The 26,613-nt window shown below is 51.1% G+C and overlaps 1 protein-coding gene across 1 annotated transcript in view; it reads right to left on the bottom strand.

Moving 5' to 3' along the window:
* The window catches only part of NOTCH1 (notch receptor 1), an 87,461-nt gene extending 61,323 nt beyond the window's left edge, over positions 1–26,138 (bottom strand). The window contains exons 1-2 of the mRNA XM_077306694.1: positions 25,656–26,138; positions 20,518–20,599 (exon numbers count right to left, since the gene is read on the bottom strand). Of these exons, the coding sequence (XP_077162809.1) occupies positions 20,518–20,599; positions 25,656–25,731 (158 nt within the window). The 5' untranslated portion in view covers positions 25,732–26,138. The remainder of the gene's footprint in view (positions 1–20,517; positions 20,600–25,655) is intronic.
* Between the last annotated feature and the right edge of the window lie 475 nt (positions 26,139–26,613).

Raw genomic sequence — 26,613 nt, 5'->3', positions numbered from 1 at the left:
ATTAAGGACCAAACACCCTCTTCAAGGATAAAGGCTGGCCAGGAAAGAGGCACTTTGACACCCACGGGGCCACCCCCCCCCCCCGCTCCTAACACCCAGCCTCACTGTCTGGCCCCTGGGTGAGAATCTGCCAAGGCTGGAGGATCTTTCACGTTAATGAGATGGCCTGATCCAGACCAAGCAAAAAAGAAAAATGGGCACACAACAAAACCAGGGCATCTGCAGGGCAGACAAAAGGTTGTGGGGAGCAGGTGCGCATGTTAATTAGAGGGCAGCAGCTGCTCCCCCTCCCTCCCCATGATCTTCCCATGCTGGCTCAGGAGTAAGCGCGGGGGGGGGGGGGGGGAGCATCAGCCAGGCCACCCTGCTCTCTCCAGGGGAATTCAGTTGGCGCAGGGGAGGCCGGCTGTATTAAAGACCCCTCCCCTCCCTCCCGGCACAGAGGGGCATTGAAGGCATCCTGGCTGCCTGCATATTCGGCGGCAGCTCCCTCCCCCTGAAAAGGCATCCGACTGGCTTCCAGCATACTAAGCTGAGAGAGGGAAGAGAGGGAAGAGTAAGCTCAAGGGCCACCAACAGAGAATGGGTGGGGGAAACACTGATGGGCCCTGCAGAAGTGCCTTTCTGTTGTAGGAGGACCACCCCCCCTCCCAGGCAAGACCAGCCCACTGCCAGCAGAGCCAGGGGCAGCTCAGGACAAGATACAGCACAGTAAACCCGCCACACACACGGTTCCTGTGAACATTGGCCAACCAATGCCCACCAATTCATCCAAGAGAGAGAAGCTGGGAATCTCTTCCAGGACTGCAAAACCTAAAACATCCACGGCTGTTTCCACACAAAGTTTTTATTCTGCTTCAGCTTCCTTTCAGCAGCACCCACCTCATATTGTCCACTGATGTGTCGTATTTCCATGCCCTGCCCTTTTTGCTAAAATTTCCAAACCTGCATTGTTACAGTCTGTTCGGAATGATACATTCAAATGAGTAGCCGTGTTGGTCTGAAGTAGCTACTGGAATCAGAATGATACAGTTAAAGTACTTTGGGATGTCCTGTGGAGTTGCATTACTCTGGCCAGGGCGATCCACTTAATGCAGGGGGATCTGTGCCCCTGCACTGCATAGAATCCACAGGCCACACTGCTCTTCAGAGACAGAAGACCTGGCTATCCATCCTTAGAGTATCTTTCAGGGCTGGCCCATTTCAGCCCCATTTCCCTTCTTCCTGCAGCTGCCATATTTCCCCACCACTGAGGGTTTTTACTATACAACAGGGGTAGTCAAACTGCAGCCCTCCAGATGCCCATGGACTACAATTCCCATGAGCCCCTGCCAGAATTCGCTGGCAGGGGCTCATGGGAATTGTAGTCCATGGGCATCTGGAGGGCCCATTTTGACTACCCCTGCTATACAACAATACTAATTCTCAGATTTCTTTTAAAGGCAACTTCTAGCAATTGTGGCTGCATAACTATTAAGGAGAGCGATACCAGCTACATCTTTCTCCTAATTCCAAATTTAGACGTAACCAGTATAATGTTGCAATACATTGTTATAACACAATAGTGCTAGAGTGATTTCTGTTTTTTTTTAATGATGTAAGCCAGGGGTAGTCATCCTGTGGTCCTCCAGATGTTCATGGACTACAATTCCTATGAGCCCCTGCCAGCAAAAGCTGGCAGGAGCTCATGGGAATTGTAGTCCATGAATATCTGGAGGACCATAGGTTGACTACTCCTGAGGTAAGCCACTCTGAGTCATCAGAGAGGGCAGCATATAAATTTGACAATCAAAATCAATAAAAACCTGGAAAAGCCCCTGGGGTTGGGGGTGTGGGGAACAGGAAGAACTGCTGCGTGACCCCTCCCTTGCCATACCAAAGGGCTCTCCCCACATTCACAGCAGAAACCAGAACTACGTGGCTCAGGAGTAAGCAATAAGATTTGATGGGGAATCAAATTGCAACCCCCTTTTCACAATTTCCAGACATCCTACTTAGCTGGGGGAGGGGATGCTGAATGAGAGAGACTCCCCAACTGGAATTCCTATTGCTCTGAATGGGGCAGTTAGAAAAGCACACCAGGAAGAAACCAAAACTCTCTCCTCATTCTCTTTGAAGAGAAGAGCTGGGTTTTTAAATACCCAATGGAGTCTCAAAGCTGCATAACAAACAGTTTCCCCTTCCTCTCCTCACAACAGGTAGGTGGGGCTGAGTGAGCTCTCAAAGAACTGTGACCGACCCAAGCTCACCCAGCTAGCTGCCTGTGGAAGAGGAATGGGGACTCTCCAGATTAGAGCCCATCACTCTTTACCACCGCCCCACAAAACTGGAAAACTCCCAATTACTGACCACCTCATGCCAAAGGCAGTTCAAGGTGCCTTGACCAGACAGACCCCTCCTGCTGACTTGGGTCCAGCTTCGTCTTCAGGATTTCCACTCTTTGGGGCCTTTTCTGCAACAGGTTTTGTCTCCCCCTCTATAGAAATGCCATCCCCGAACACGTCCCAAGGCAGATGTTCCCCTGACCTTTCACCCGAGATTAATTCAGGTTTGCCGTTTTTCTTTTCAGAGCCACCAGCTACCATCTGCCACACAAATATGTCACTGCCCCTCCCCATTCTTCTGCCTCCCCATTCTCTCTTCCTCAAAATAAAACAGGAATTAAAGCCTCTAGTGCAGGGGTGGTCAAACTGCGGCCCTCCAGATGTCCGTGGACTACAATTCCCAGGAGCCCCTGCCAGCATTCGCTGGCAGGGGCTCATGGGAATTGTAGTCCACGGACATCTGGAGGGCCGCAGTTTGACTACCCCTGCTCTAGTGCTAAGAGGGGGCTGGCTCTGACCGGGTGCAGGAATCAGCCACTCTGTGCGGGACAGCTGAAAGAAGGCCCAAGAATGCTCCTCCTAGGAGGCAGGAGAGGAGAGTCTCTATCATTTCCTGACTCTCCTTTCTGGACTGGTCCCTGAGGCCTCAGTATTTGAGAAAGGGCGCCTCAGAGAAAGGCACCAGTAACCAGAAATGGGTTGGGATGTGATGCGAAATGAGAAATGGAGCCACTGCTCTACATTCCCAGCCTCCAACAATGGTCAAAAGCACCAGCAAAAGCATGGACCAGGGGTTCAGCAAACAGGTTTGGGTTCTGTTCTCTCCGATCTTGGCTCATATAGCTTTGGGAAGGGCCCTGCTTGGGTTCTGCCTTGCACAGCACTGATGCAACAGGGTCTTGACGCCCCTGAGAAGCTGGAAGAACAGTCCTCCTCCCACACCATGCATGCATGGAGCCCACCTAAGCATTACTCCGGCCAGTGAGATCCACTTGATGGGTGGGTGTTTCTGTGCCCCTGTGCTGCACTGCATTGAATCCACATGCCGCACTGCCCCTCAGCCCACCCAGAGACAGACATTCTGGCTACCCATGCCTTACAAGATTACAACAGAGAAGGAATCCTTTGGTTTGGGGGTCGCTGCCCACACACTGATCACCGAAAAGATGACTTGCATGTAGGAACTGGGCTCCCAGCTCTTCCATGGCTCTCTGCATTCTCCAGGCAAAGCAGACAGGGCCCTGATCCTTGGGCTGCTGGAATAATAACCAACCACACCATCTGCTCTCCCCCCCCCCCACAAGCGCTCGTGGGAAAGTCTGCTGAAAACAAGGTCACAGGTTTTTAATGACACACATACGCGCCCCCCCCTTCTCTGCATTAATTCAACAAGGCTCAGGAGCTTCCCACCCTGGCCTGACACCCTCCCAGGTGAGCCACTTTTCAATTTGGCAGCTGACATGAGCCCTCCCCAACATTCTCCAGGCCCCGCTGGGCACAGGTATCACCTGCTGGAGATTACAAATCCTTTTTATGCTCCAGGTGCTGTTTAATGGACCAGTTACCCAGCCCCATATCTCTAGGGCTTAATGATTGATATGTTCCCACTAGGTGCCAAGGCTCAAAGTTTGAAGCAGGACGTTAAAGTCAACAAAGAAAGTGCTCCTTTATCATCTGCTGTCCTCGGAAAGTGCCACCAAGAGAAAGAGGCAACACCATTTGGCTCTAAGGAATAAAGGGGGGGCTTCCTAGGGGAGGGGGGCTGACAGCGATTTGCAACCGGATAAGACTTCTCCAGCAAAGATAGATAGCCAGGAACAAGAAACATTTCATTGCCCCAAATATAAGTTGCCGCCTGCCATAAATTGCTCACAGGTACTCTGGCAGAGTCTGCTTGACTTCCTATTAGCACAGCCCAACATCACAAAACATGGAGACATTCCCTTCTGGGAGGGAGGAAGCCACACACATTACCAAGGACCAATGAATTCTGCCCACAATTAATATGCTGCAACATGTATATCCTGCTGAAGAGTTCAGTGCTAAAGTCAAAACCCAAATATGCAGTGTGTCCTTTTGTGACAGTATTCATTTATTTATTTTATTTTACTGTTAGATTTCTATACCACCCTCCCTCTGGGCGGTTCACATACAACATTGCAGGGGTAGTACATAGCACAGTCTGAAAATGTCACAAAACAACACATCAGCAACAATCCAACGGTGGACCTAAATCAACAGAACTCCCAGTGGCTTTAGTCCAGGGGTAGTCAAACTGCGGCCCTCCAGATGTCCATGGACTACAATTCCCAGGAGCCCCCTGCCAGCAAACGCTGGCAGGGGGCTCCTGGGAATTGTAGTCCATGGACATCTGGAGGGCCGCAGTTTGACTACCCCTGGAGCTTCCCCACCTGGATTTGGCTGGCAGGGGCTCATGGGAATTGTAGTCCATGGACATCTGGAGGGCCGCAGTTTGACTACCCCTGCTTTAGTCAGTGATTAAAAAAACTACAACTTGGACAAACCCCCAAGGAGGTCAGGCTGGCTCAGGTCATAGAGGCGGTGTCTGAGGGTGGATCCGCGGATGTTGTTGGGCCAGTCGGACTCATGCCAATGCCTGTTTAAATGCACATGTTTTCTAAAAATATTGCAAACTTTCCACAAGTATTTCCTCTATGTTCATCACACAAATATTAGCAGCTCCAGACCCGCACCAAGATAGGAGGAAAGTCCTGCTTACTGCCCACAGGTATGCTCTTGGATACATATGTGTGAAAGTCACTCAAAGAAAACAATTAACTGTCAGGCAAGAGACCTTTGCTAACAAACCAACCCTCTGATCTGCAGCTATGTAAATTTGCACTAGGATAAGCCTGGGAAAAGAAACACAGAAAATTCAGGGGGGAAACATGATTTTTTCTTCTATTTTTTAAATTTGTCCACCAGAAAAATCTGGGGCAGCTCTGGAAAAAGTCCAATGAAATTATTTTGGGAAAGAAAAATGCTAGTTTTTTTTTTCTTTTTTTTTCTTTTTACAAGACAAGGTGTTATTCAAAGAACATTGTAGGATTTATCTGTAAGGTAATCTACAGTCTTACATGATAATTCATTAATATACTTGGGAGATGTATACATCCTTATAAAGTTATGTTCATTGTATGAACATGACTAATTCTGCCCACAAGTAATGCCATAATACACTACAAGAAGGAGGCGTGGCATAGCCCAGGGGTGGAAAACTGTGGTCCTCCAGATGTCCATGGACTACAATTCCCATGAGCTCCTGCCAGCGAATAGCATAGCCCAATCTCACCAGATCTCAGAACCACCTCTGCTTCTTCCTTGCCGTGAAAGCCTCTTGCTGGGGTCACAAGAAATTAGCTGTGACATGACAGCACTTTACACACATACACAATAAATTCAATGTGGAAGAGCCCAGTTTTCAAATTCAAATTCAAACTTTATTACAGTCATTCAGACAAAGTTATATGAAGTTAATACATAAAAGACCAAAAGAATATGGTCATTTAATATAATACAATTTAAAACAGATCATAAAAGAGAACTTAAAATTATGCTACTTTAGAGCATAATTTTTTATGGCGGTGGCACAAAACTTAGCCAGCTGAGTTGTCACCTGGGGGGGGGAGACTCATCACTTAGCGGCCTCTTTGCTCAATCTACATCATGATGTTCTGGCAACTTTTTAAGGAGTGGTTCAATCAAGTTGCTACGAATGTCTACATAAGCAGGGCAGTGGAACAATATATGCTCTCTTGTATCGATTTTGCCACTCCCACAAAAACATTTTCTCAGTGTAAGGGGAATGTTCTTATAGATCAGTGGTCCCCAACCTTTTTATCACCGGGGACCACTCAACGCCTTTTACTGAGGCCCGGTGGGGGGGTAGTTTACTCCTCTACTCTCAACTACTGCCCTAACGCTCTCTGATCGCTATGGTAATGTTTAAGCATCCCTTCAAAATAAGATACAGACACGCCACAACAATGAAGTGTGTTGTAAAGGGCCGGGGGGATGAAGTAAAGGGCTGGGGGGGGGGGGAGAAGGCGTCCTTCGGGGCCCACCTCCAATTAGTCGAAGGACCACATGTGGTCCGCGGCCCACAGGTTGGGGATCGCTATTATAGATGACCAGGGTTTTTAATGTTTCATATTCATGTATGAAAACAGCCCTCGAACAACTGTAGGGGACAGTTCCATGCAGGCTATGCACTTTCTTTCCTTTCCATTTGTGTTTTTTAATTTTAACTCTTACTTCTCCCTGTTTCTCCAGTGGTAGAAATCCAAGAGGCACCCCAAGCATGGCAGGTTGACGCTCTCCCTCTAGTCCTGAGTAGAACCACAACGCTGCTTTCTAATTTCTACATCTGCATCAATAGCAGAATTTTACATCTTGACAAAGTTATGTGTGCATTTAGTTTCTTAAAGTAGTAAAACTAGGTTTAACGAGAAAGAAAGAATTGCATATACATCAACATTTCCTAAAGTATCTATTTTTAATGGAACACCCTTCCCCCAAGTTTTTCCACAGCATTAAATTGTCCATTAAATCTGTCTTCTATAATATTAACTCCCCCAAACAAACAAAATCAGTGACAGGGCCAAACGTGTTCCCTTTCCCACCCGGTATATTTCTTCATCCCCCCACCCCAATAAGTTGGAAAGAAGGAGCACCCGCCATCTCCTCCAAATGCAGGCAATATGTAGTTGGGGGGGGGGGTCTCTCCCAGTGCCAGTCTTGAGCAAAAGGAGGCTTTGAGAACCCAACTCCAAATTAGACAGCAGCTGTTTTTAATGACAAAAACGGCCCTGAAGATACAGTTTGAAATACAAGAAAACAGAGATGGATTGGAACCCGAACTCTGAACAGAACCCAACTCTGGCAGCCTTCACTCAAAATGGGAAGGGCAACTGCACATGGCCACCCCTTATCTTAACCAGAACAGCCAGCCAACCCAGTACAATGAAAGTGCCCCAAACAGGGCGGAAGTGATCAGAGCTTATGAAGCATTCCAAGAGAAAATTAATTAAGCATCCAGAGTTCTCTGTGAGGTTTCAACAGAAGCTCTGAGGACAACAGAGGAGACACCCCTGCCCCCCCCCCGCCCCGGAAACGTAATTGTTGTGGTGGTGGAAAATACCCGCCAGTCACAGCCGACTTATGGGGACCCTGCAGGATTTTCAAGGCAAGACATTCAGAGGCTGTTTCCATTGCCTGCCTTTCCACAGCAACACTGGATTTCCTTGTGGTCTCCTACCCAATGACTAACCGGAGCAGGGCCTATTTGGCTCCCAAGATCAGGCGACTGGTGTCTAAACATTCAGAACGGAGCATCTGGTAAAAAGGGCAATGAAGGAAAACATGAGAAAGTTTCAATATGATCCTTTGCACAAGGGCAAAATCTACTGGAGTAAGATTCACCCATGAGTACCCAGCTTGCTGGGGGGTAAACGGTGATGACTGGGGAAGGCACTGGCAAACCACCCCGTATTGAGTCTGCCAAGAAAACGCTAGAGGGCGTCACCCCAAGGGTCAGACATGACTCGGTGCTTGCACAGGGGATACCTTTACCTTTACCTTTAAGATTCACCCAGATATCATCCAAATAAAATAGCTGAAGGGAGGGCATTGGATCTAGCCAAAGAAAGGGCTTTAGCCAACTTTTGTACATGGAGCTAGAGGAAATATGGAGCCATGTGACCTGCTCTTGGCACTAACCCTAGATTCAACAGGATGGAGGTTTTGTTAGCAGCCTCACAAAGATTATGTAGATTTGAGTCCAGTAAGTTAGACTTTACTCTTAAAAACGCCTCTGATTCAGAGAGCAGAGAAAGATTCCAAAGATAAACCAAGTTCTTAATTTGGATTCTATACAAATTAACCAATTAGACAATGAATATTCAGAGATCTTTTTTTTTACTTATAGCAAAAACAGTTGACTTTATCTTTAGAGAATTACACCAACTGCATTCCAAGGTGGATAAATTGCTGAATTTTTTTTTTTTACTTTCACTGTGCTAAAACCATCCCAGGCAGTGTTAAACGTCGGGATGCAGATTCTACCTTGTCATCAGGGTTTAAGATGGGTAAGTCAGGAAGGGAAGGGAAAGAGAATGAGAAGGAACCCCCCCCCCACCCCCCGTTGGTGTTGTACTCACACAAGAGCTGTGTACAAATCTGCAATTATAAGGGGTTTGGCCCTTCCTGGAGGATTGTCTCGCTTACTCGGAAACATAAAAACAGTAGATACTAATCAGATCAAAAGGGTTTTGTTATTTTCTGGCACTCCAGGCATTCCCAGACTGCTTCTTCAACAGAAAGCTTATCTCAACTCTAGAGGAATCTTCCCAGCTCCCGTCTTCAAGGATCTGTCTTAAACTCCACTGCTTGCTGCCTGACATCCTCTGCCCCCCAAAAATCAATGGGACAATAAGATTCTACCTGCCGCACCCAATAATATATAGGCAGCGAATGACCCCAGTGTATGTAAAGATTTAATAATGTGGTCTGACTCCTCTGTAAGAACTTTTCCTTTGGATAACTCAATGGAAGCAGAAATACTAGAATAGCTTAAGGATTTGCCAGTAGGTGAGCAAAGAATGGTTACAGAAAGGCAAGAAGTAGCAAGAATCAGTCTTTTAAGAATGCCAGATAGCGTGCCTCCAAATAATCTGATTTAAATTTAACGCCAGGAGCTGTTCATTGTCAGTTGATGTACAGGCACCCATGTGCACAGAGTGCATGGGTTACAAGTTGTTGTGCATCAGCATGTGCCTTCAAGTTCCTCCTTAGAAGTTTCTCTTAGGTTTGGGGGAAGGCTGTCCAGTTCTGCAGGCAGGTATCTGGCTACAGAGCTTTGGAGTGGGTAATGTCGAGTATTGTATTTAGAGCGCGCGCAAATCCCCCTGAGGAGGGAAATAATGTATGAGAACAGAATGGGAAAGCGGGGGGGGGGGGGGGGCTTTTCAATGGAGCGTCCATGCAATTCCATTCACAAAAGAAACCTTGCTTTTCCTAAAAGAGTACAGCATGATTATTTGAAACAATGCAAAACAATGGTTTAAAATTCTCTTCCTGTTTTCAGCTATTTGGCACATAATGTGCAATCCTGACAAAAAGAACCTGATTTTTTTTTAACTGAATGCTTCCGGGTCTCAAAGCACTGGTTTGAGAACATCATCTGATAGGGGTTTAGAAACCCACAGGGGGAAGAAGAGGTGGTAGACCAGTGTCAGGGTTGCCCTGTATTTCAGGATGGTTTCTTAATGCTTTGCGGCCAAATCAGGTCTAGCCAAACCCTTACCAATAGGCGTGAACCTGACTGTAGTTGACTAGGGATTGGGTGCTTTGGTGTCTGAAGCGGTCGTTCGCACCCGAAGCAGCTAGCACCACGGCGGACACCGAAACACCCAACCCTGGTTGAGACACTGGGCAGCCACGAACATAAAACGTTCCGAAGGCAGTTCACAATCAACTCTGCTCCTCCAAAATAAAGCATCATTTCCACAACTTGCTCTATGCGGACCTACCCTTATCCTTGCTCCAGGACTCAGCAGCCAGGGTCCCCACAGGAACACCCATGCTCCAACAGCTGCAGTGGCTACCTCCAAGGCCACATGCTGTCTGGGCCCTGCATAGAGGGACTGCCTCTCTGCTTACGTCCCCCAAAGAGCGCTATGCTCCTCAAACGCCAACCAATTGGTGATTCCTGGCCCCAAAGAGGCACGCCTGGCCTCAACCAGAGCCAGGGCCTTCTCTGTCCCAGCTCCCATTTGGCGGAATGAGCTCCCAGATGAGATCAGGGCCCTGCAGCCTGCAAAATGGAAGCCTTCCACCAAGCCTTTGGCTGAGGCCAGCAGAACACCCCCCCAGAACCCACCCTCCCAATCACCAGCTGTGCCCAACAAAGACAGCAACAAACGGCAACACCTAAACAAGCCGTGCACAAAATGGAACAACACTCACAGCTGCGTGAGCAGCCAATGATGCACACTGCACTTTATAAAGTGCTAATTTGCTGTTAAGTTTGGAATTGTTATAAGTAAATAAATAAATGTGAATAATAAAGAAAAAAAAAGAACGAAAATCCAAAGTTTTTCAAATAAAAGCTTATTTCTTTTACTTGATTCAGATGAGTAGCCCTGTTGGTCTGAAGTAGCACAATAAAATCAGAGTCCAGTAGTACCTTTAAGACCAACAAAGATTTATTCGTGGCACGAGCTTTCAAGTGCAAGCTCTCTAAGAGTGTTTGCACTCGAAAGCTCACGCCATGAATAAATCTTTGTGGGCCTTAAAGGTGCTACTGGACTCTGATTTTATTCTTTTACTTGGGACAGTGAAATATTGCCCCCTTTGCTCAAACAACTTTTAAAATTACCATCTTTAATACAGCACTTGAGTGTGGCCACTGTTTTGGCATCCTCCCCACACCCTCATTTCCACACTTCTTTGCTGCTGTCCTAGTTAACCAAGGACACCCCTCACCTAGCCCACCCCTGGGCAGCATCCTGCCCACAAAAACCAGCTGGAGTGTCAACATCCAGTCTTACTGGGTCAGGCGGACAAAGGAATCCGTCCCCCGCCCCCCCTGCCCGGCAGCTGCTCTTCAGCATTCTTCCAGTGTCTCTCTTAGAAACCCCCCTTTTATGGGGAGCAGCCGGAGGCCGTCTGTCGACTGGAAGGCCAGCCTCAGGCCTTTTAGTCAGTGGCTGGGAGGAGCAGAGGTGTCCCAATGGCCCCAGCCATTTGCCACCAAGGATCCCTGCCCCCAATCTGGCAACTTCCAAAGCCCCTTCTCCACTTCTCCCGCCAAACAACCGCCTTGAACGGCACCCAGAGAAATGCCACCACAATGTTTGCGATATTACACAAGGCCTTGAAAAATGCAGTCCACATGGCAGTACCGTCAACAACTGGCGCTCACCCCCTTGAACCACCACATGTGCTCACCCAACATATGCTCACTTTGCACAGAGGAAGGGGCAATCAAGAAAGAGAACAGGCCCCGTTTCCCCCTTAGGCCAGAAACAATTAGACTAAGGAAAAAGAAGCCCACGCATGTGGGCATGTTTGCAAGATGAGACGATGCATCCTGCCCTTCTTTTTTAGGCCACGGCTGAGGAACAGAGCCAATTCTGCATGATGCGCAGTGAACAGTTTCCCCCCTGCTTGGCCCATATTTGCAACAAAACAAAACTAACGCAGGCCTCTGTGCTCAGACACCCCCTCTCCAGTGTTAAACTCCAGAATGCAAGCTCCTTGGAGCAGAGCCCAATTTGCTTCTGGGATCCTTGTACATGGGTGGTACTTCATAAGCATGTGATGGTTCCTGGGATTGGAAGTATACATCACTCCCCTCCATTCCCTCTTCCGCTTCGGTAGTGGGGGTGGGAATGGGATTCTTTTTCTTCCGCCATGTTGGGGATCTTACAGTTTTAATGGGGATTTTAATGGGGTTAGGAGCCTCTTGTGGCGCAGAGTGGTAAGGCGGCAGACATGCAGTCTGAAAGCTCTGCCCATGAGGCTGGGAGTTCAATTCCAGCAGCCAGCTCAAGGTTGACTCAGCCTTCCAAGGTCGGTAAAATGAGTACCCAGCTTGCTTGGGGGTAAAAGGTAATGACTGGGGAAGGCACTGGCAAACCACCCTGTATTGAGTCTGCCATGAAAACGCTGGAGGGCGTCACCCCAAGGGTCAGACATGACCTGGTGCTTGCACAGGGGATACCTTTACCTTTATGGGGTTAACGATGTCTGTTACCTGCCACAAGCCTTTTAGGGAGTGGCGAGAAATAAATCCAATAGTAATAGGACTACTACTACTAGTAGTAGTAGTAGTGGTAGTGATGATGATGATGATGACCTCAGCAATGGCAGGCACCTCTCCTGAATACACCAGAGCCCCAGGGAGCTATGCCAAATCAATGGCACACATAAACACCATTTTACTTTCCCATTACTGCAGAACGTGACCACAAGTGTAGCAACTGAGAGATGCCCACTGTCTCAACCAACATGGCTGAAATGGAAAACAGGAGCAACAGGTTATTAACAGCTGCTTAGTTCAAATCCCCAGGCCACCTCTCCCAATGCTCACACTAGGGCCAGACGCCAGCAGCTGCCCTCCAGCAGCCCCTGCTAGTACCGGCCAGCCAGAGGAGACTGGAGCAGCTACTACACTGCTCCTCATCCCAAGCTCAGCTATGGGCCCCAGGAGGCTACTGGTATTCCAAAGCTGCCAGCAGGTCCAGGAGAAAATGGGCCCCTCTCCCCATGCCTGCCCTGCCACAGTCCGCCCATCTGAACAACCAAGATCACTGCAGACCCACAGCTAAGCTGGTTTATCTCATTGTTTTTTGCTAGGTAAGTCAGCTGGCAGCCCCAACACCTTCTTGAAAGGAACTGGAACCACTCCTGCCTTTAGGAGGCACAGCTCCCCTTAAGGACCCAGCCAGACTACGCAAGCATCAGCAGGGACAGGCAGCAAGCCACCCTGCACCTACCCACTGTCTCCCTCTTGGGCCACAGGAAGCTGAAATTAATCCAACAAAGTTTAAGCCTCGTCAGGCACCTTGAAGCCCAACAGACTTTAATTCTAGGTAGAAGGAAACTTTGTTGGTCTTCAAGTGCCTTACCGGTGTCAAAGCCTGTTCTGTTGGTTCAAGCCAACACTGAATGCATCTTCACAGAATTAATCCAAATGTCTCTCATGAGCCTGTGCTCCAAGGATGGCCTGTAGCAGATGCGCTACGTCACGCACGCCATGGAGCACAAGCCAGGCTGGGTGTGAAATAAATGCCTACTGGAGAAATCACAGAAGCTTTTGTGCAAACCAGGCTTTCATCAACACAACGCAGAGGAAGCGTGGTGTCTCAAAAAGCTGTTACTGGTATAAAATCTAACAATTCCACTGAAAACCAACACAGCTATCCTTTGAAACCTTCATCAGGGGCCAAGCAAGCCAGACAGCTGAAAGACCTGGCAGACCTGCCCTACAGACCATAGAATCATAGAGTTGGAAGAGACCTCCTGGGTCATCTAGTCCACCACTATGCAGGACACTCAAACCTATCGCTCATCCACTGTAACCTGCCACCCCTTTGAGCTTTCACAGAATCAGCCTCTCCGTCAGATGGCTATCCAGCCTCTGTTTAAGCATTTCCAAAGACGGAGAACCCATCACCTCCGGAGGAAGCCTGTTCCACTGAGAATCATAGAATCATAGAGTTAGAAGGGGCCATACAGGCCATCTAGTCCAACCCCCTGCTCAACGCAGGATCAGCCCAAAGCATCCTAAAGCATCCAAGAAAGGTGTGTATCCAACCTTTGCTTGAAGACTGCCAGTGAGGGGGAGCTCACCACCTCCTTAGGCAGCCTATTCCACCGCTGAACTACTCTGACTGTGAACATTTTTTTTCCTGATATCTAGCCTATATCGTTGTACTTGTAGTTTAAACCCATTACTGCGTGTCCTCTCCTCTGCAGCCAACAGAAACAGCATCCTGCCCTCCTCCATGGCAACTTTCCAAATACTTAAAGAGGGCTATCATGTCCCCTCTCAACCTCCTTTCACCAGGCTGAACATTCCCAAGTCCCTCAACCTATCTTCATAGGGCTTGGTCCCTTGGCCCCAGATCGTAGCTCTCCTCTGTACCCTTTCAATTTTATCTACGTCCTTCTTAAAGCGAGGCCTCCAGAACTGCACACAGTACTCCAGGTGTGGTCTGACCAGTGCCGTATACAATGGGACTATGACATCTTGTGATTTTGATGTGATGCCCCTGTTGATACAGCCCAAAATGGCATTTGCTTTTTTTACCGCTGCATCACACTGCCTGCTCATGTTTAGGTTACAATCCACAAGTACCCCAAGGTCTCGTTCACACACAGTGTTACCTAGAAGCGTATCACCCATCCAGTAGGCATGCTTTTCATTTTTTCTAACCCAGATGCAGAACTTTACACTTATCTTTATTATATTGCATCTTGTTCTCATTTGCCCATTTTTCCATTGTGTTCAGATCTCGTTGAACTCTATATCTTCCAGAGTATTTGCCAGTCCTCCCAATTTGGTGTCATCTGCAAACTTGATAAGTAGTCCCTCCACCCCCTCATCTAGATCATTAATAAATATGTTAAAAAGTACCGGGCCGAGCACCGAGCCCTGATGTACCCCGCTACTCACCTCCCTCCAGTCTGATGAAACAACTCTTTGAGTGCAGTTCTCTAACGAATTCCCTATCCACCTAACTATCTGAAAATCCAGATTGCACTCCTTCAATTTATCCATCAGAACATCATGGGGAACCTGCTTCCTTGATGCTCAGACTCCTGCTATTCCTGCCAAGATCAGCTACAGGCCCAGAAGACGCTGTAGGCCAGGGGTAGTCAAACTGCGGCCCTCCAGATGTTCATGGACTACAATTCCCATGAGCCCTTGCCAGCAAATGCTGCGAATGCTGGCAGGGGCTCATGGGAATTGTAGTCCATGGAGATCTGGAGGGCCGCAGTTTGACTACCCCTGGTCTAAAGAGCTGCTTCGAACAAAACTACATCCTGAGTTTGACAAAGGGAGGCTCTGCTCTTCTGCTAGTTGCAAAATTAGAACTCTTTAATATTTTTGCTCTTCCTTCCAACAAGACTCAGACGCATTCACAGGAGAAGGCAAGAGCGCTGGAAACCCAGGAAAGCTACTCCTGTTCCTGCCTGCATTTCCTCAGGCAGCTCAGCTCAGCACCACACCCATTTCCCGTCCTGTTCTCCCCTCCCCTCCCTCACGACTGTGAAAATAACACCGGGTAAAAACATGGAAGGGGTGGGGGGGGACCAGAAAGAAATGCCCACCCTTGAAAGGAAACAAATGTCTCAGTCACCCCAATGCCTGAAAAAACCTCAGGAAATAAAGATCAGAAAAGTCCCGGCACCTGCAGACCTCTTCTTGTCATAACAAAGGAGTCTCAGCCCAGAATGCCCTGCTTCCTCCTCATGCTAGTTGGCTCTAGCAAAGCCCTTCTACTGCCTTCCATCAGTCCCTGAGACACAACTGGGGGCATCTCCAGGCACAAAAGGAAGGCCACGGCTGAGCTACCAGAAGAAAGGTTTGGGAGTAGCTAGCAGCTAATACTTCCACATGCAAAGGAGGAGTATCATTAATTTCTAAACATTGTGAAGTTCAATGTTTAGGTAGGAAAACTCAAATGCATCATTATAGAATGAGAGAGACAGGGGTAGTCAAACTGCGGCCCTCCAGATGTCCATGGACTACAATTCCCATGAGCCCCTGCCAGCGAATGCTGGCAGGGGCTCATGGGAATTGTAGTCCATGGACATCTGGAGGGCCGCAGTTTGACTACCCCTGGTTGACAGTAGTATGCGTGAAAAAGACCGAGGGGTCTTGGTAGACCAGACACTGAATATAAGTCAGCAGCGTGACTCAGTGGCTAAAAAGGAAAACAGGATTTTGGGCTGCATTAAAAAGAAGTGTAGAGTCCAGATCACACAAGGCGATGTTACCCCTTTACGCCGCTCTGTTTGGACCTCACTTGGAGTACTATGCTCAGTTTTGGGCACCACAACTGAAGAAAGATGTAGAGAAACTGGAGCCTGTCCAGAGGAGGGCAACAAAGATGGTGAGGGGTTTGGAGACCAAGTCGTCTGAGGAAAGTTTGAGGGAGCTTGGTCTGTTTAGCCTGGAGAGAAGGCAACTAAGAGGTGATATGATAACCATCTTCAAGTACTGGAAGGGCTGGCAAACAGAAGATGGAGCAGAGTTGTTTTCTCATCCCCCAGAGGGTTGGACCATTTTAGGGTCCGAAGGCAAATTTTCTCCCAGCCATGCTGGCCAGGAACCCAGACTTTTTTGCGGGACAGGGGGTGGGGGGTGGTCATGGAGTCAGGGTCACTGTGGATGGGCAGGTAGTTGTGAATTTCCTGCACTGTGCAGGGGGTTGGACTACATGACCCTGGAGATCCCTTCCAACTCTATGATTCTATACCCTGAAACATAACCCATACAGCTGTCAAAGAACCTATCAACGGCTGGGACAGAACAGTGTAAATGAATCAAGCTACCAAATCAAACTAATTGCCAATAAGCCTGAGAATGAGGCAGCTGATCCTCATGGGGCTAACAGAGGCAGGATCCCACCCAAGTCTCTGCCCTGCCCCTCCTGGCACCATCTGCTTCCAACTGGGCACAACGGGAGGTCGGGGCTCCCTTTGACTGCTGCACCCTCTGGAAAACCAGGCCCCTTTTGCCTGGGTGCTAAAGCCAAAGCAGCAGCGCCAAGGGTCAATGAGTGCATGCTCCTTCACAAAACCTCATCAGCTGATCTGGGAGGAAATATCCTGTTCACCGGGAGGGGCATTTTTTGAGTGGCTGTTCACACTCCCAACTACAAAACCCCACAGGCAGAACAGAACACTGAAGTCACAGGTCATGCGGCGCATTACTGGCGGCCGAGTCAGTTCTGAAATCCCACACTTTGACCAGGTCTGTCTTCAGATGTATTCAATAACAGCCGCTCTAGCTGGAAAGGCCATTACCCAAATTGTCACAAGTTCAGGTCGGCGACTCTTCACTTCAACCTCCTGGCCACCCCTTCACCCCACTGAAGCCTCCTTGGAAACGGTCATTTCCTCCCCCTCCCCCATCGCAACCTGGAAAGATCTTTAGAAGGAGAACTCCAAGGCCCTGCACAGGCCCCTGATTCCAGGTCCCTTCTGAGCACACGGATCGTGCCCACGGACAAAAGCAGTTCCTTCGCAGCAAGGCCATCGATGAGTCCCTGGGGCCCAAAGGCAACAGAAATAAACTCACTTTATACACTATTTCTCCAAGGCAGGGGTAGTCAAACTGCGGCCCTCCAGATGTCCATGGACTACAATTCCAACGAGCCCCTGCCAGCATTCGCTGGCAGGGGCTCATGGGAATTGTAGTCCATGGACACCTGGAGGGCCGCAGTTTGACTAGCCCTGCCATAGATGCTCCTCAATCCCCCTCCGCGCCTCCTGGGCCGGTCATGGCTCTGCAGGAAAGAGCTCTCATGGCCAGGCGAAAGGGGTTTCTGCCACCATCTGCACAGCCCATTTGCATCCGTAGGGTGCAGCGGGCTTTCTGAAAAAAAGAAGAAAGTGAAGAAAGGCAGGGGGGACAGGGCAGGGGGGTGGGGTGGGGCAGGAGTGAGTTATGCATTCTGGGAAGCCCCTCCATGATTCATCACATGGCATTAATCTGCCTCCCTCAACAATAGCTGACCGAATCCCAGCTGTCGTCTTTTGAATGAAAGAAAACAAGATTTAGAGCATCAAGCGTTGGTGCGCCCCTTGGAAGGGGGGGGGGAGCTGTGGCTTGCATTCATTAGTGCCTGACAAAGGAGCCCCTGCCTTTGTCCCCTGAATGGCTCATGTGCCCGATTAATTTGCTGAAGCTCTTTTTCCTCCCCAGGGCAAACAAAAAATGACAGAGGGGGCAGACACACTAGCCCAGTTACCCATCCGCACTGAAAATATCTGCCATTCAACAGTTGGGTGCAGAAATGCCCCTCAGGGGCTGCCCCCGCTGCCTTTGGAGGGCATTTGCTGCTAGCCGGTGGGCTGAGAGGCCTCTGCTGCCGCCAGCCCCTTCCAGGCTCCCCCTGGCCCCTCTGGCACCTCCCACCCCACCAGCGGGCATTTTTGCCCCAGTGACAAGAGGCTGCCTGGCTTTGATGGCAGGAGAGCAGGAGGGGGAGAGAGATCACAGCCAAGTGGGCGTTGCGCACGGACAGTGATCTGTTCAGAGCCTCTTCGTGCCACTTTAATACCAAGTTCCAGGTGCCCAAGGGGCAGACAGTCAAAACATTAGCACACATTTTACAACGTGCATAAAACTCAGACACAGACATAAATTGGGGGGGGGGGTTACCACTGAAGAAACAGCAAGCAGAACAGAAAGAGAAGGGGGTCGGGAAGGACAAAGGGCTCTTTCTGGAGAAGGAATTCCACCATTTGGTACCACAACTGAGAAGGCCTCTTATGTGGCCAAGACACTCAAAGCATTGCTCTCAAAGAGACCACAGTGGTCAGGCTGGTTCATACGGGAGGTCGAGATCCTTGGCCTATGCTGATCCCATGTCACTTAGGCCTTTAGTGAGTGAGTGAGTGAGTGAATAAGAGAGAGAAAAAGAGAGAGAGAGAAAGAGAAAGAGAGAAAGAAAGAGAATTTTGCTGTATGTTTCCACTTCTCTGGCTTCTATGTGCACTGCCTGAGATGTAATAGTGAAGGGCAGTGAGTGAGTAAGAGAGAGAAAGAGAAAGAAAGAACAAATTTTGCTGTATGTTTTCAACTTCACTGGCTTCGATGTGCACCGCCTGAGACGTAATAGTGAAAGGCAGTGAGTGAAAGAGAAAAAGAGAGAAATAAGCATAACTCCCACACACCAGGACTGGAGATCTCCTATCACAAGCTGCACAATGGTGAGGGGAGTGTCTACCTTCAGGTTCCATGAAGGTCTACACAGAACACTGCATGGTAATTTGAAACTAGCTCTGTCTGAATCTGCTCTGCAGCCAACAGTTCACACCATATGCTGGCATGGCCCAGTCTTAAAACCCAGCCCCCGAAATCATGACCTGCTTTTTTCCTCCTCTCAAAATAAAGTGTTACTTTGGAGTCTCTAGTTTCCAAGAGGGAGCACAATACTCTCCTACCCAAGACACCCACACACAGAGAGCCAGCTTGGTGAGATGGTTAAGAGCAGCACCCTCTAACCCGAAGAGCCAGGTGTAACCCCCCATTCCTCCTCCACCCCAGGCCGCCAGCTGGGCGACCTTTGGCCAGTCCCAGTTCTCTCAGAGCTCTCTCAGCCCCACCTGCCTCACAGTGACAGGGAAGGGAATGGTGTTTGTGAGTTGCTGTTGGGTCTCCTTCAGGTAGTGAAAAGCAGGGCACAAAACCCTAGATCTTCTTCTCCTTTTTGTGTGGCTTTTACGAGTAACACCTCTGCTCCCTTGCCCTCAGGCCCATTAAAAGCACACCTTCCTCTCCTTTGTCCTCACAGTGGCTTGCAGAAGAAGGCCACCGCTTCCCAGTCCGTGGACTCAGAACTAATGCAGACATCAGCAGGTCGGTGCCCCAGCCTGGACTAAGTTGAGTGCCAAGATTCTTTCATCTAGACCAGGGGTAGTCAAACTGCGGCCCTCCAGATGTCCATGGACTACAATTCCCAGGAGCCCCTGCCAGTGAATGCTGGCAGGGGCTCCTGGGAATTGTAGTCCATGGACATCTGGAGGGCCGCAGTTTGACTACCCCTGATCTAGACAGCCTCCTGGTTACAATCCGGCTTCAATACTACTATGGTGCCTGTCAGGTTTGGCCACACAGAACATGGGATGCCTGAAAAAGCTGAGCATCACCAAACAGGGAGGAGCCATGGACTGCAACTCCATCCTCCTTCCACCATGTGAGGAGACAGAGCTATGGCTTCACAGGGGGTGTGAGCACCATGCAGGCGCATCCCTGCATGTCCAGAGAACATGGGCTTCTGCATGGCCAGGCTTCTCCCACTCTCCCCAGCCATGGACCCCAAATCCTCAGAGCAGTTTTTCAAAAGTCACCTCCGCCACTCTGTCCCAAGGCCCCTACTAAGTCCGCAGAATTGCTCATTGTGCAGAAGGACAAGATTCTAACCCCCCGGCCATGCAGCCCCAGCCCTCCCTCCCCAGAACAGATGCAAACCACGCAGAGACAAAAACACTTTCCCTCCTCCCAAGGAGTTCATCCGGATGGACTTTAAATGCATTCCCATCTCCTTAGAGCAGGCTTTCTCAACCCTAACCCTGGGGTTTCTTGACGCCCCTTGAATGGTTTCCTGAAAGGGTGTGAGTTAATTTTTCATATATTTTTTTAAGTTTGTTAAACATTTATCAGGTGATATGGCCATATATAATCATGGCCAATGTTGGGCCTGGAGCAGTTGTGAAGGGGAGAGGTCCTGGGTGGGTGTGTACCCAGTTATGCTTCCCAATCATACTTTGCATGACGGCGCCACTTCTGGGATTTCTCGTAGCCTGAATAATGTTTCAGGGGTTTCTTGACGTTAAAAAAGTTGAGAAAGGCTGCCGAAGAACCAGAGAGTTGGAAGGGGCCATACATGATCAGGAATACCCGAGCCCGTGTGATCAACTGCATACTTACAAGCACAGCCCTGTTCCATTGGGAAACATCTCACACTTTCCTCCATTCTGGCAGGAGTCAACAGGTGAGGCGCACTGGAAACCTGCAATGAGAAGGTAGTGTTATCTCTCCAAGCTAGGTGTTTGCACACAGGTGGGCACCCAACTCTGTACATAGACTGGGGAGATGGAGGTTGTTACCCTTCACATTTCACTATTTGTTTTAAGAATCAACACAGCTACAAACATAATTCTGCTGATCCTCTTTCCTCACAAGACAAACAACAACAGAAGAAAGGTCTTGATGAGGCTCAGCTGCAAGGACAACAGGAAGGTTCCCTAAGGCCAGGGACCAAGTGACAGCAGCAGCCCCACTCAATCCGTTATCAGCCCTGTCCAGCCAAATCTGGGTGTCAGTTCAGTTCCCACTATCAAGCTGAGTGGTGATCAGGGTTAGGTTTGCCCTGCGAATGTGTCCCACACAAAATAAAACGTGTGCAATTTCTGTAAAAGCTGCATAAACTTCCCCAATAGCCATAATCTGTTTCCTAAAGTCAATTTCCAAAGAGATTTTGGTGAGGAAATGCATGAAGGGAACAGCGAAGCCCACCACTGGGCAAACAGAAGCTGCTCAGCATAACCAATAGAAAGCAAAATGCTGTTGCATTAGACTGTGAATCCTGTACCAATTCTGGAATTTGGCTAGAGATGGCAGCTGAAATTCAACACATCATTCAGTACCCAAAAGCCAGGGGAGGATGAGCGAACAGGGGTAGGATCCTGCAACCCCGGCCTCAGTTCTTCTCATTTTTGATTCAGCCCACACCCCAAAGGGTAGCAGTAAATCTTTTTAGGATGCTGAATCCTGCACATTAGATTCTAGGGAAGTACTTTCAAGCCCCACCACAAGGCTGTTCTGCAGCACATGTCTATAATGCACCGGCGGCAGCAGCAACAAATGGCTACAAGCCACAACTTGATTAACCAGCTGAGAGATCTCCAAGTTGCTGAAAAGCAACTGCCAGAAGGACTGGAGCCAGTCTGCCTTTGGAAACCAGAGCCAGAGAGCAGATGACAACTGCTTGGTAGGAAAGTGTTAAAAACAGACTACTACGGAGGAGTCTTGTTGGGCCCAGGCTAGACGGATCTCATCAGATCCCAGAAGCTATGCAGAACATGGATGGGAAATCACCAAGGGAGCCCAGGGCTGCTGCACTGGGCCAGGCAGCAGCAAACCACCTCTGAACATCTCTTGCCTTAGAAATCCGGGGGGTGGTTCATAAATTGGACTTGATGACAAAAAAAAAGTGTGGTGAATGGAAGAAAGTTATGACCTGGATTGGTTCAGTAAGAAGTTATCTGAACAAAAGGTCATTCTTGCATCAAAGCAAAGAGGGGCACAACCTGGCACACTGTCAGAGCAGCTATGGCCCAGGAGCGCCTTCCTGCTCAGGAAGAGTCTCAGGGGCTAGGAGGCAGGGAATCTGTCCTGCTGGGACTCAAAGGTCACCCCTTCCTGCACAAAGCTGGAAACCAAGGCTCTGGTGTGCCTCAGATCCATGGACGATGTGGAACCAGCGAAGGAGACACAGACTCCATTTTCAAGGTGCCTGCAGAAGAACAGGGATTTCAGAAGTGCCCTGGTCCAGTGCCTTCCTGAGAAATGCTGCTGGGACCAGAGGCCTCAAGTTCCAGCATGGCTGTGGGCAACCTGCTGAGCTTAAGAGTAAGCTGAAAGTCAGCAAAATAGGAACGCCACGAGCCTTCCGGGGCAAGAGGGGACAGAGGAGGCAACAAGGCTCCTCTGGGCTCAGGACCAGCTGCTTGATTCGATCCGGAAGCTGAGCAACAGCAATATGTACCAGGGCAAAGAGTGGGTGGCCTCCAGCCAAACATCTCCAGAAACTCTATTAGCCAGGAAAGACTTGGGTCCTCTCTCTTGGAGGCCTCTGAAGTGCGCATGAGCTGGGGCAGTCTGATCTGGAAGGCCAAGACAGTGACCATCTCAGCTCGAATACTGGAGAAGTGCTACTCGAGTGGGCAGTGCTTGTGCTGCATCCCCCCCCTGCCCTGCCGCCGCTGAGAGAGCAGCAAGTGCTTATTTCGCAGGTAGTGGAAATGGCCCTCCAGTCACAGGCAGTGACTGGCCCTCCAGTCACAGTGAGTTTTCAAACAAGAGGCCCCCAGAGGTGGCTTGGCTGCCTCTCAGTAGCGACCCTGGCCCTTGGAGAGGGGCACCAAGAGCTCTGCCCTGGGCTCCTAGCAGGAGAGGAGGCCAGCCCAGACTCAGCACAGGTCATCCTTTCCTCATGTTCTCAACCGCCACCCTACAATGTGGGGCCAGGAGTCGTACATTGCCTCAGGCTCTCGGAGAAGACAAAGTCGGGTTTTGTTTGGGTTTCTGAATGCTCAGCTGCCCAGCTTTCGGCTCTGTCCCCTCCCCTCTGGCACATGGGCACACACCCCTCACAAAACCCTATTCCTGAACTGCGGCAGGCTGCAAAGGGAGTCCTGCAGAAGGGAGTTACGAAGCCCCCCTCCCTCCCTCGTGGGAAAACGCAACAGCTGCAAAGCAGAGCTCTCCCTCCCCCCCCACCCCAAACAAGCGGCGGGAGGGGGAATCAGAGCGGCCCATTGTCAAACTCCGAGGACGCTTCTTGAGCTGGCTCTGAGCTGCTGAACGGGACCGCGCTGGCCCCGGCACTCAATACCCGCTTGGTTCTGACTGAGTCGGACATCCCCCCCCCCCCCAGACCTCACGTGGGTCCTGGTTGCAGGCAAGTTGGGAGGAAGGAGGAGGAACTTGCCGCAAGCCACTTAGAAAGGCAACGCAAACTGCAAACTGAAACCAGACGGGAGCCCAGCAAGCAGCGTCTGGGAAAGGGTTCCGCCTCTCTTCCCGGAAAGCAGCCTCAAGACACTCGCTCTCTCAGCTGGCTGGCTGGCTGGCGTTGTGTCCACGAGAGGACCTCAGGTGGCCCTCGTGGTGTTCCAGGGTGCCCCATCAACTCTTCCTTCCAGCCCCCCTGATGCAGCTGAGCTACAGAATGAGAAGCAGGCCTTTGTGCCGCCCGGCAAGGGCTGACTCAAATAGGACACCCCTAGGCAGAAGAGCCAAGACCTTCGACTGTCACTCCAACCAACATAAAAGCTGCCCCCATGCTGCAGAAGCCTCCCCCCCCTGTTCCTGGCCCTCTCGTTCAAGCCCCATTCTCAAGCAACCCTTCCGTCCATCATCTTCCTTCATATCTTCTGCCCCTGGACACCTGGGCCCACCCGCTCCCTACTTCCCTGGCTTCAAAGCAGGAGTGTTGAACTCCTGTCCATTCCCTCACAGCCCCTGCATTGCAAACTGTTTCGTTCCTGGAGCAGATGAACAGGTTGTGCCACCCCACCAGCTCAGACAATGCATGCTGGAGAGGCCAGTGTAATTCAAAACAGAACTTGTACGGTCCCAAGATGACACGTTAGAGAAATAAGTGCCCATCCAGAAAGGGTCTCTGGAGTTAAGGAGCAGCCACTGCATAAGTTGTAGCCAACAGAGAGCCCAACTGAGGCTTTTGGGGGCAGGGGTGGGCTTTCCATGGGTCTCTTTGAGGGAAACAAAGAGGGCCTGAAATGAGCAAGCTGGCACAGAATCAAATGCAAAAGTATCCATCTCTTCATCCATTTCTCTGGGTGGTCCCTATACCAGGATGGTGCAATGGCTGGATTAGGAGCTCTGAGACCGAGGTTTGAATCTCCCCTCTGCTGTGATGCCCCCCCCCCGAGTGCCTAGGGGCCCGTCTCACTTGCTTTTCAGACCAGCTTCTCACAGGGCAGTTGTTGCAAGAATAAAATGAAGGTGGAAGAACAGCCATATAAGTTGCTTTGCGTTCCCACTGGGGAGGAAAGCAAGCTTTAGATATCTAAATAAATGAAACCTTCCTGACAGGGTTGGGACTGGGATAGTTTGAGTTTTCCTATTATTAGATCTTGAACCTCTTGTAGAAGTCCGTGTCGAGCGCAAAATATGTGTCTTGGCAGTTCCATGCTCCCTGCCCAGGGAGGCCTGACTCTGGTCACAAGGAGGCCACTCAAAACAAAGAGATCTTTTAAAACTTCCCAACTGGGCCTGCTCTCTCGCATAAAAGGCTGGGCAGCTTTCCCTGGAGCTTTCACCTGGGAGCTCCAGATCCAGGGCAGTCTTGCAAAAAACCAGCGGCCAGGAGAAGCCCCTCCGAGAGCCACTTCCAGGAATTTTGCGAAGGGGAAAAACTTTTTCCGGGCCCTGACACATAGTTATTCTTTACCGCAGGGGTAGTCAAACTGCGGCCCTCCAGATGTCCATGGACTACAATTCCCAGGAGCCCCTGCCAGCATTCGCTGGGAATTGTAGTCCATGGACATCTGGAGGGCCACAGTTTGACTACTCCTGCTTTACCGCATTGGTAATCTGGGGGGAGGGGAGGGGAGGGGAAGACTCCCCAAAAGTTGGTCCCGGCAGCGGCCCCTTGCAGGCCAACCGAGGCTTATTCAGGGTCTAGCTGTGGGCTTGGGTGGTCGAAGGCGAACCAGAAGGGCGGCCCAGAGGAGGGGTTTGGCGGCCACCACGGCAGAGGGCACGCTTGGCACCCAGCAGGGCTGGACGGGACGCTGCCGGCCTGAGAGGCCAGTCCTGAGCTGACTCGGCAGACAGCTGCTGCCCGGGCGTCCGGACGGCCTCTAGGTGGCCCCCGGGGGTCGCGCTATCCATCCATCCATCCTTCGCAGCCAGCCAGCCAACCAACCAGCCAGGGGGGCGCACTTGGCTCGCCGAAGGAGCGCCTACTCTCGAGGAACGCGCGCTCATCGGGACAGCGCCGCCGAGCCCCCGGCCAGCCAGCCAAGGACGGCGCCGCGCAGCCCCGCAAGGAGCCCGGAAACGCCAGCCGCCGCCCGCCCCGGCGCAGTTTCCGCTCCCCTGGGGCCGCCGGCCGAGGGCCGAACCGGGCAGCAACGCCGCGCGCGCGACATCCGCCCCGGGAAAGCAGCGCCCGCTCCGGACGAGGAGGGGGCGCCGCCCCGCCGCACACATCGCCCCCCCCCCCGCCGGCCGGAGGGAAGCGACCCCCGCACGTGGCGCCTCCTCGCCGGACCCCCGCCCAAGTCCGCCCGCCGCCCCGGCAGCCGCCCGCCTACCTCGGCCCAGCAGCGGCAGCAGCGAGAAGGCGGCCAGCGGCAGCAGGAGGCGGCGCGGCGTGCCCAGCGGCCGCATCCCCGCGAGGGCTGCGACCCTCCGGCTGGCCCGGCCCGGCGAGAGACAGAGGCAGGCAGGCAGGCAGGCTTCGGCCCCCGCCGCTCCTCCCGGGCGGCGCGAGAAAGAGGAACTTCGGCCGAAAGTTTGCGCCGCGTGCGTGCGCCAGGCAGCCGCGCAGCCAGGGCTCTGGGGCGGGCCGAGCGCCGCTTTGCATCTTAATGGGGGCAAGCCCCTCCCTCCGGCCCGGGCCTCCTTGGGGGCGGGGGAGGAGGGGAGGAAGGAGGGAGGGCGCCCTCGCTCCCTCCCTCCCTCCCTCTCCGCCCGGCGCGGCCCGCCCTGCAGAGCAGCCCCGCCAAACAGCCGGCGGAGACCTTTTGGGTAAGGGCGGGGGTTGGGGGCTTTCTCTTCGGGGGCCTTTTTAAAAACAACGGACTGGGGGGGTCTGAAGCAGCAGTTCGGGTTCCGGGACCAACAGAGTTGTACTCAAGGGATGAGCTTTCCTGCGCATGCCCCTTCCTCGGAGACAAAGTCGTTCACAGGCCATTTGGCCGGGGGGGGGGGGGGTCGCTTGTTTCCAGCAGTCAGCCGGGAAATGCTCATCCGGGGCCCCTCATGTTGGTCCCCGGAAGTGGCCCCTTGCAGACCAACCAAGGCTTATTCAGGGTCTAGTACAGGGGTAGTCAAACTGCGGCCCTCCAGATGTCCATGGACTACAATTCCCATGAGCCCCTGCCAGCACTCGCTGGCAGGGGCTCATGGGAATTGTAGTCCATGGACATCTGGAGGGCCCTTCGGCAGCTACAATGAAATGGAAACTTGCCAGTCCGCACATATATAGACAGAGGGTGAGCAATGACTTGGTGCACAGTTGGGAAATGTGACCTTTTGGGGATTTTCAAT

Source organism: Paroedura picta, chromosome 12 (genome assembly GCF_049243985.1).
Source record: "Paroedura picta isolate Pp20150507F chromosome 12, Ppicta_v3.0, whole genome shotgun sequence".
Classification (NCBI taxonomy): domain Eukaryota; kingdom Metazoa; phylum Chordata; class Lepidosauria; order Squamata; family Gekkonidae; genus Paroedura; species Paroedura picta.
The sequence above is the reverse complement of the archived record's forward strand: the minus strand, read 5'-3'. Positions and strand labels throughout refer to the sequence as shown.